Source organism: Solanum pennellii, chromosome 7 (assembly GCF_001406875.1).
Source record: "Solanum pennellii chromosome 7, SPENNV200".
In the NCBI taxonomy this organism is placed as follows: Eukaryota; Viridiplantae; Streptophyta; class Magnoliopsida; order Solanales; family Solanaceae; genus Solanum; species Solanum pennellii.
In genome coordinates this window covers 1,328,214-1,338,734 of record NC_028643.1, presented here as the reverse complement: position 1 = coordinate 1,338,734, position 10,521 = coordinate 1,328,214, and the positions used below count along the sequence as shown (strand labels likewise).

The following is a 10,521-nucleotide window of genomic DNA, read 5'->3' as shown; positions in this document are numbered from 1 at the left end:
TTTTTATATAGCAAGAAAAATGGGGTTTGAAACTTACAAGCCCACAATTGTTATGATTGCTTTGCAATTTATGTATGCTGCTATTACTTTATGTACTAGAGTTACTCTTGTACAAGGATTGAGTGCTAGAGTTTTTGTTGTTTATAGGCAAACTATAGCATTTCTCCTTATTGCTCCTATTGCTTTCGGGCCAAGGTATGCGTATATTTTACCCTTCTCCCTTGCCCCACCCACACACCATGTCTGGTCCATTCCTCGAGAAAAGTTTTTAGGGGATTTCAGTTTATTAAAATTATAATTTTTTGTTTTAGGAAACTAAATAATCATCGAGTCCTGCTTTTTTCGATACAAGACTCTTTACAAGAGGCAAATACCCCACCCTAGTCAAATTTTGGATTATATTTTATATTTTTGAACAATAATTTTCATAGATTTATGTCGTACCAAATATGTTATGAATGTAGCGAAGAGAATAAACTTACATTTTATAGTACTTGTGATATAATCATCTGGTATATAAGGCTCACTGATCTGACTAATTTAAATTTGTGTTCTTAATGATCTAGTACTTTTGATATAAACCATTAAGTATCTAATTAGTCTCACTGATTCGACTAATTCAGAGTCATGTTCTTTAAGATCTGTTTAAAAAGGAAAGTGTCCCCCTACGAAGGGGTTCCATTCCCAAATTTTTAACCCAAGACGTCTAGTTAAACATGTAGGAAGCCATCACACTCTTTGTGGTTGTAGGGACTTATATTATTGTTCTAAATTATACTAAAATTGCAAATTATTTATGTGTTTTAAATTTTAATTGTAGAAGGAAAACAGGCAATAGTAATTGCTTGGGATGGAAAAGTTTTTGGTTGATATTCTTGGCTGCTCTCATTGGGTAAGTTAGCAAATAATATTGTTTCTTTTTCAATATATTTTTTTTTTGATAAATAACAAGATTTATTAATTTTAATTATCTCTATTTTTTATGCAGTGTAACAATAAATCAGAATATATATTTTTCTGGTTTGTACTATTCTTCATCTTCAATTGCAAGTGCAACTGGAAATCTTGTTCCAGCATTCACTTTTCTCATGGCATGGGTCATGGGGTAAGTATTTAAAAAAATAAAAAAACTCACATTTTTTTATTTTTAAAAAAATCGTCAAAAATTATGGTTCATACTATTAAAAAATCGCTAATTTTATGAAATTTGGCTTATTGGTAACGTTTCTGGTAGAGTATTAATTTGCAAACGAGCCAAATTCTGATAGGACATCTATTGGAAATTAGTGATTTTATTGTATTTTTATACCAATGAATATTCCAATTCACATTTTTACTATTTAGATGACAAAATCACTCATGAAATTCGTCAGAATATGTCTCGTCAATAACATTTTCCAATAGAGTATATCGATCGAAAATTCCTTGTCGACAAATCGAATTTTGATGGAATTTTTATCGAAAATTAGCAATTTTCTAGTAGTGTTATCGATCGATATTTCATTTAATTTAATTGTATTTTTTTTATAAAAAAAAAATTAGGTTAGAGAAAGTGCAAATGAAAAGCTTGAGGAGTATAGCAAAGGTGATTGGAACAATTTTATGTGTTGCTGGAGCTGTTGCAATGGCATTAATTAAAGGGCCAAAATTGCTAAATTCACAATTTATTCCCACAAATGGATTATTATTATTAATTCTTGGCAAAGAAAATAGTGATAATTTGGACTCTAATTGGATGCTTGGTGTAATTTTGCTCATTGCAAGTGCTATTTGCTGGTCATTTTGGCTCATTTTGCAGGTATTTTTTTTATCTACCAGTACTTCTCTTTTTTTTATATTTTTTTTATACGATAGTGTCGTATTTTCAATCGAAATTCCATAAAGGTAGAAGTAAGACATGTGTAAACTCACTCTCTCGGGTCTATATTATTGTTATATAATTATTGATAACAGGCATCTTCTTATTTAGTAGATTTTATACTGTGCGTGTTTGATTTAGCAAGGCTAGTAAATTTTAAATACTAATTGTATAAAACAAAACAAAATACTTATATTCAATGAAGAAAAAACCAACGTCACAATTAAAAATGTCAATTGGATAGAATCTCATCAACCATAATGAGAGGTTTTAATTTTGAGCTTCACATTTAATCGTTGACGATACATAGCATGAGTGAAATATTATAAAGTAAAAGATATTATCCTTTTTTCTAAACTAGCATTTTTTATTATTATTATTATTAAAAAAGGGGGTCAAAGCTGAGTATTTCAAACTAGAATATTCCTAATGACTAAATATTCTTTTTTTATTATTTCAAACAAGTATTCTTCTTTTCATTACCAAAAATAATACTACTTAAATGTTTTCAAGAATTATAACACAAAGTTATTTGATATAACATGTTAAATTACATTAATATAAACTTTGATTTATATATCTTTTTATTATATTTAACTTGATAATGTAATTTATGATATCACGTATTAATTGAAAATTAATTGCTCGTTTTATTTTCGTGTGATACATAAGTCGAGTATCTTTTAAAAATAACCCTTCTAGATAGAGTTAAGATCTTATACACGCAACATTTTTAGGACACACGTATGGATCTTTATTGGGCATGTTATTATTATTGTCAATGCTACTTATTACTTCTTTTAAATTCAATTTGATTTATTTTTACATGACATATAATTTGAAATTTAAAAAAAATAACTTTTGAATCTCGTGAACAGGTGACATTATCAGCAAATTGTCCAGATCATTTATGTTTAACAGCTTGGTTATGTCTATTTGCTGCAATTCAATCTGGATTTGCAACAATTTTCATTGAACCTAATATTAATAGCTGGAAAATAAATTCATCTCTAGAGCTAATTTCTTGCTTATACACTGTAAGTATTATCTTCTTTTACCTTTTATTTATTTATTTATTTGGTACGATAAAAGTCATTTCGTATAAAAATGAAAATATATTTTCTTCGAAAGTGTTTTGATGTTTATTTGGTGAGTAAAAGATAAATTCTAATCAATATATTGGTCTTACGCACATGCGTCTAGACATTGATATAAATATTATATAAAGTTAAACATCGTGTTTGGAAACTAAATATCAAAAATGACTTTCTTCGAAAATATTAATTTGAAAAATATTATTCTAACATTTTTGTATTTTTTTTTTATATATAAATAGGGATTTTCATCAGCAGTTTCTTTCTTTGGACAAGCTTGGTGTATTTCACATAGAGGTCCATTATTTTCAGCAATGTTCAATCCATTATGCACTGTTATAGTAACAATATTTGCCTCAACATTTATGAAAGAAGAATTGTACACTGGAAGGTATATCTATCGCTAAATAACTCGTAGCTAATAATATATTTTTATCAAAAGTTTACTACTAAAAAAAAAATTAGCGATGATTTTTGTATTTATCTATCGGTAATTTTTAAATGTGTCCATTAGCTTTAGTTGATATTTATATCCTTCAATTTTATGTGTACGTACAAGTAGACGAGTATACTTATATACAATTAAACAAGCAGATATTATATCCTACGTGGTGTTCAACATGTATTTTGTCATGTAAGACGTGTGTGTCTATTGTTCAACTTTCTTACAAGTTTACCGGTCTACTTGTGCATATTCAAAGTTGAAAGTTATAGATATCAGTTGAGACTAAGTTAAATGGCGGATTTATTATATATTATGTATTATGATAAGATTGTTTAATGATTTTTATTATTTGTTGAATATCTATATCCTTTAATTTTGTGTGTACATACAAGTATACATTTTTACTTGTATAAAATTAAACAAGCAGGCACATGTGTCTTACATAAAGTCTTATATGGCAATTCACGTCCTACGTGGTGTTCAACATGTATTGTGTCATGTAAGACGTGTGTGTCTATTGTTCAACTTTCTTATAAATTTACCAGTCTACTTGTGCATACTCAAAGTTGAAAGCTATAAATATCAGTTGAGACCAAGTTAAATGACGGATTTATTATATATTATGTATTATGATAAGATTGTTTAATGATTTTTATTATTTGTTGAATTTCAGCTTGGTGGGATCACTTGCTGTGATTTTTGGACTATATGTGGTATTATGGGGAAAATCAAAGGATAAAAAAGAGGAAAATATTATTGTGGATAAAGAGCCAGTAAAGCAACACAATATTCAAGAAACAACAATTATAATTCAAGATTCTAATTTAGATTTGATTACAAGTTGTAAAATAGATTTAGAGGAACCATTGTTGACTAAAATATCAACAAACAATGAAGATGATAAATAGTGTAAAAAATAATTCTAAAAATAGAGGAACTCTCGAGCATTTGACGATCTCAAATGTGTCGATAGCAATTGTATGATTAGTGATTTATTATTTCGATGAATCATTTCTTGGGACAAAAGAATTGTTACAAGTAGTTATTGTTTAATTCCTTCATATGTATTATTGTTTTAGGGATTAATCTTGTTGCTGTATTATTATTTTTTTCTCTATTAATAAAAGTGATACATATGTTCCATTGATTAGAAATTTAGAATTATATTTTTCATTGGATAGTTGTTTCTCTTTAATCATAAAGTTTCTCTTTGTTATCTTATTTATCATAGTTAGAAATTTATTTATTTATTCATATATGACATACTATAAATATTGAACCCTCATGATTTTTTTAATTTTATCACTTAACAACATTCACCAAACATTAAAAGGGAAAGACGGATATAAGTGAATTGTGCATTTTTACGGTGTTTGGATAATATATATATATATATATATATATATAAACTTTGAATTTCGATATGTATTAGTTCATAAATTTTTTGGACCAACTTTTTATTTATTCATATATTACATACTATAAATATTGAACCTTTATGATTTTTTAAAAAAAGTTTTAATTTCATCACTTAACAACATTCACGAAATATTAAAAAGGAAGACGGATATAAGTGAATTGTGATATATATATATATGAACTTTGAGTTTCGATATGTGTTAGTTCATAAATTTTTTGAATTTTTTGGACCAACTTTGTTCTTCCCTAAATTTGTTCTCATATCCAAAACAATTATGGTGATGAATACTCATTGGCATGTCATGACTGACGTTAGAATAAGTTTATTCCATGTTTAGTTGGAAGTAACTCGTGAAATAATTTACTTTGAAAGTGTAGTAAAGAGGATGAGATAACAATCTTGAGATAACTAATCTCGATATAACTTATTTCCAAATAAAATGAGCGATAAATATAATATTTTGTTAATCTTCCTAACTTAAATAAAAAACCAAAAGAAAAAAATAAAATAATAAAAAGATACATCACATCATATCTAGCAAATTGAACATGAAATGGTGGGTCAAAAATAATTAATTAGACATGTGTCACGGATTTAGAGTATTCGCTAAGACTCCGTGCGGCACTCGACAACTTACTCACGATTCTTTCACAATTTCGTAAGCTCAAATAAGCTTTTACGACTCGGAACGCTAAGAGAATGCAAAAAAAGACTTAGAAAGGGCAAATAGAACTTTAGAAGAAGGAACCTTGTATTACTACTTTACTTGGTTGTTGGAGGGATGATTTACAAATGAATGGCCCTCCTATTTATACTATATCCTAAGGGCCTTAGTGTAAATAAAATTTACTATACAAGTCCTTCTACTAAATACACTTTAGTTCATATTCTAGAGAATTCTACATTATCTAGAATATACTAAACTCTTCCATAAAGATCTAAAGTGCTCTAGAGAATTCTAGGAAATTCTCTAGTCTTCTCCATAAAACTAGAAGGTTCTAGAGCCTTCTTGCAAACCTCTTCAAGACTCTAGCTCCTCCTCCCCCCATTCGGACGTCAAATTTGGCTAGAATTGTGGCGGGACGTCACACATGTCTCAACATATGTCCCCAACTCAATAAATTGCTATATCTCTAACTATTGCTTAACCATTCATCCACGATATCAAATCAAGAAATGAGTAAAATCAATCCTAATCGAGTGATAAATATATTTTCATTCTTATTATTCAGTATGTAATTATCTTTGTTTGAAAAAGCATTTCTCCTATAATTCCTATTGTTAAAAAAAAGCTCAAAAAATGGATCTTTTTTTATTAATGGCTTCAATTATAACTTGCTTTTGATAAACTTATCATTAATTGAGTTCTCCTCGTGATAGACTAAATAGTCTTTTTTTCATTTTTCTTTTACTTTTTTTAAAAAATAAAAATTTCTACTTTTTATTAACAATGCAAATAAAATGAGGCGATCATTGAAAAGGTATGATATTTCAGAATTAAGAATATATAAATTTCAAAATAATAAATTTTAAAATTTAAAATTCAATTATGTGTATAAAAAAATCTCACATTTTATTTCAAGATTGTTAATCCTTATCAGACAGTAAACAATATTTAACTCGATTGCAAAAAGGCTACAAATTTAATACTTCAAAAGAAATATAAAATTAAAATTTGAACGTAAATATAAGCTATATAATAAAATAAATATACCTAATTAGCCTTAATCATGAATGTATAACTAATTCATGTAAATAAAGTACTACATCTATAAATAGGATTACTTTATTCTGACTGACTAATGAATTTTTGTCATATCAACAACTTTTTCAAGTGTTTTATTTTTATCAAGTAAAGTAGCTAATCCATTTAGGTGGTGTTTGATATTTGTTTTACTTCACCGTAATTTGAATTTGTATCGCATAAAATTGATCAAAAAGAGAAAGCATTTTTATTAGAAATGACAAGCTTGGTGTATTTTCTTCCAACTCAATAAATTGTCATATTTTTTTTCTTTTTTAATTAAAGATATCTTCGGAAAAATTTTTTGAATAGAATTTATCTTCTAACTATTGCTCAACCATTCATCCACAATATCAAATCAAGAAATAACTAAAATCAATCGTGTCAAAGTGATAAATGTATTTGTCATTCTTAGTATACGTAGTTATCTTTGTTCAAAAGCATTTCACCTCTGATTCCTGTTGTTAAAAAAAATCGAAGCAAATACAAACTTAGTCAAACCACTATTCAAGTATCAAACATCGAGTGAAACCAAAAGAAAAATATCAAGAAATGCAGAACTCTCCACCATGCAAAGGCTCTATCGAATCAAAGAAGTGCACATCTTTACTCTCGATATGAATTTTTCTAAATTTAATCAAACCTCAATACAGATATCAAACACGAGTGTGTCCCACAAAATACCAAGAAATGCAAAATTCTCCACCATACAAATCTAACACAAATTTGTTCAACAGAAAAAAATGTAGATGAAAGACTCCATCTAATCAAGAAGACAATTCTAAACAAAGAATTCAATAATAGGAATTCACATATATCCAAAAGCCATAAGTAAATTGTCTAGCAGAAGAAATACACTCTGTACAAGAAAGAGCATAAACTCATACTAAGTGATCTATAGTCTATACGATACGCAACATAAAGCAGTCGAGACTCAACAGAGAGTGTTTAAGGATAACGCTTCCAAGCATTGTCCTCTCGGTTGTTCCTGAAAGCACAACATCCGATAGAGTAGACGATGATGAGGAAGACGAGGAAAATGATGTTGAGCACAGCTACCCTCTTCCAATCACTCTTGATGTTGTCTAGCAGCCCAGCTTTGCAGGATTGGCAGCCATAGCACAATAAATTTGACTCGTTGCTCCATGTAGCACAGTCTGGATTGGTAGTGGATGAGGTCGATGATCTTGTCCAGTTTGTTGGGCTCACGTACTGGAAGTTACAGTCATTCGATGGCTTGCAGCAACCAGACTGCAAGATAGTTAACCGTGTCAAGGATATATAATAAGAAAACTACGTAAATCAAATTCAACGAGGCATGTTAACTCCCAAAACACACACACATAAGCATACATGATTCCCTTGAGAACTTATTTTTTATAAAACAAAACGCCACAGAATGGGAGGTCACATTAGAGGAACAAGAACAAAACATGTGGCAAGTTGTACACTAGATTTAATCACGCAACGTAATAAAACAGAATTGTTGATATACTAAAAGCAACAATTACTTGTAGGCACTAGAAAAATGAATTATAGCTATAACATTCCATCTCAAAGATGATGCATTTTTCACCTATGTTACAACCACAACCTTATGGTGGCAAAGAAAGAAACTCCGAATAGCGGACTCAAAATGTTACATAAATGTCGCGGAGAAAGATATTCCAACTAGGGGACTCAAAAAGAGTGATAGTGGAAGAGAGAAATTCCTACAAGGGGACTCGAAAGGTTAACATATAGTTATATAATGTCAAAGGTATTCAAAAATGCATGTACATACAAAAATATATTTTTTTCCTATTCGCATAGTATAACTTTTCCAACATGTGGCTCCACCAATGCAGTCTAATTAAGATGAATGCTTTAAGTAGTTGCCTTTTAACAAAAAGACTCAATCTTTAAGACAATATTTTCAAGCTTTTTCTTTGAGGAAACAAAAAGGATCAACTCTTTTAACTCAACAACCACATTTAGAAATGAAATATTTAAAGGTATGAATACCTTTATACATAATGCCCCTTTTTTTTTTCTGAAAAAATAAAAAGGTTTATCATCATTTTCACCAAACTGATTTAAATGATTGTAAAGGTGTAACCCTTTACACAAAATCCCCTATTATAACCACTATCACCAATAGAGTCAAAGTCCTAAAGTTTTTTTAACTTTATATACAGTAAAGCGAAAAAAAATTCATAACTAACTAGAGGAAAGTTACTGAGTAGTTATTTGCATGACAAGCATAGGTCAGCTACCAAAACTATTTTGCTCATACTCTTCAAAAGTATCAACGGGACATGTCGAATACTCCGAAACTATTACAGTTTAACATGGTGCGATAATAATTTTTGGAGAGTCCGAACAACATAGTCAAAAGTAGGTCCTTACATTCAATTAAACAACAAACATTTGAACAAAACCATTTGTAAGGACTGACTAAAACCCCCTAAATTCATAAACAAATAATTAAATTTCATAAAAGCAAGACCAAAAGTTACCTCTTAGCTTATTCAAGAACATATATAGATCTAGAAAATAACACATACCATAGAGAAGCACACACAACGTGAACAAAAAAAAAACGAAACCAGCAGCGACAATATACACGTAAAAACAACATTTTGACCTTACTTATATATTCCGGTATAAGGGTCCATGGAGGTAAGATTTTCATCATCTACTATATACACATAAACTTATCTTGACATTATATATAAGGTGTACTATTCCGGTGAAGGGGTCCCCCTCATGATTTTCATGTAAAAACCAAAACCAGCGGAGGAGGCAGGAGATTCATCAACTACTATATACACGTAAACTTATATTGACCATATATATAAAAGCATGATATTCCTTCCCTAAAGCATGATTTTGACATACAAAACAAAACCAGCGACGGAGACAGGATTTTCATCATGTATTACATACACCATCTACTATATACACATAAAAAGTAACATTTTTTCAACTCAAGTACACAATACAGAGGCATAAACATTAAAAACTCAAATGAAATATGTATATACCTGAAGAGCAGATAGATGTTTCTTGAAGAAATCATCAGCTTTAGTATTAGATTCCTGAATCAAGGTATCACAAATCTTACTATCCTGCAAACAACTATGAATTCTATTCCAATGCTTATCAACTCTTTTCTGCAACCAATTAGAGTAATCCCCAAATCTATACTCCTTATACCCTCTACCAGAAATTGTTTCACCAGCACCCTTATTAGTCACCACAAAAGCAAAGATTGTGAAACAGAAAAGCAACAAAATCAACAAAAACATAACAAGTAGATAAACCCAAAGTAACCAAGTAACTCTACAGCAAGATCCAATTATACCAGCCAATGAAACAAGCAATATAAAAACACCTATTGCTATTACTGGCTTTTCAAGAAATCTCTCACACTCTGTATTTGCTTGTTTTGACAACCATATCCCTCCTCCTATAATTGGGATCGACAGCAAAAGTGTCACTATATTCAGAATCCCCACTAAATTGTTACTACAACGCACCATTTTTCAAGGGTTTCAAGAGACACCCACAATAGAAAGATTCAAACTTTGAGCAAAACAAGACAGACCCACAACAAAAAGATTCAAAATTTGACGGTTTTGAGCAAAATCAAGGAATACCCACAAGAGAAAAACTCAAGAATGATCAAAAACAAGACAGACCCAGATGAGAAAACTGAATTTCAGAGAGATTAGATGATTTTGGTGAAGTTATAGGTATATATATATATGTAAAACTGGAGAAGTTATAGGTGAGATGGAGAAGAAGAGAGTGGGAAGGGAGAGAGGAAGGGGCTAAGAAGTTTACCAAGACGTGTAGCGCGTGGACTTAACTAATTTGAGAGTCGGAAAGATCGGGTCGATGCATTAAGCTTTTGTTATACGGTCAATTTTCAAAAAACATAATTACGAGTGTGTTGTATATAGTCTTACTCTATAT

The 10,521-nt window shown here is 29.7% G+C and overlaps 2 protein-coding genes across 2 annotated transcripts; one reads left to right on the top strand and one right to left on the bottom strand.

The window, feature by feature from the left end:
• LOC107025637 (WAT1-related protein At4g30420-like) lies at window positions 1-4,551 on the top strand. Its single transcript, XM_015226399.2, has 7 exons — window positions 1-195; window positions 821-892; window positions 989-1,105; window positions 1,543-1,798; window positions 2,737-2,895; window positions 3,195-3,343; window positions 4,071-4,551. Exons 1-7 carry the CDS (start codon window positions 20-22, stop codon window positions 4,303-4,305), a joined length of 1,164 nt encoding a protein of 387 aa, XP_015081885.1. The 5' UTR covers window positions 1-19; the 3' UTR covers window positions 4,306-4,551.
• Window positions 4,552-7,305: 2,754 nt separating this feature from the next.
• On the bottom strand, window positions 7,306-10,521 carry LOC107026219 (tetraspanin-8-like). Its single transcript, XM_015227112.2, has 2 exons — window positions 9,588-10,521; window positions 7,306-7,812 (listed from the first exon to the last, which is right to left on the bottom strand). The coding sequence occupies exons 1-2, from the start codon at window positions 10,083-10,085 to the stop codon at window positions 7,510-7,512; spliced, it is 801 nt and encodes a 266-aa protein (XP_015082598.1). The 5' UTR covers window positions 10,086-10,521; the 3' UTR covers window positions 7,306-7,509.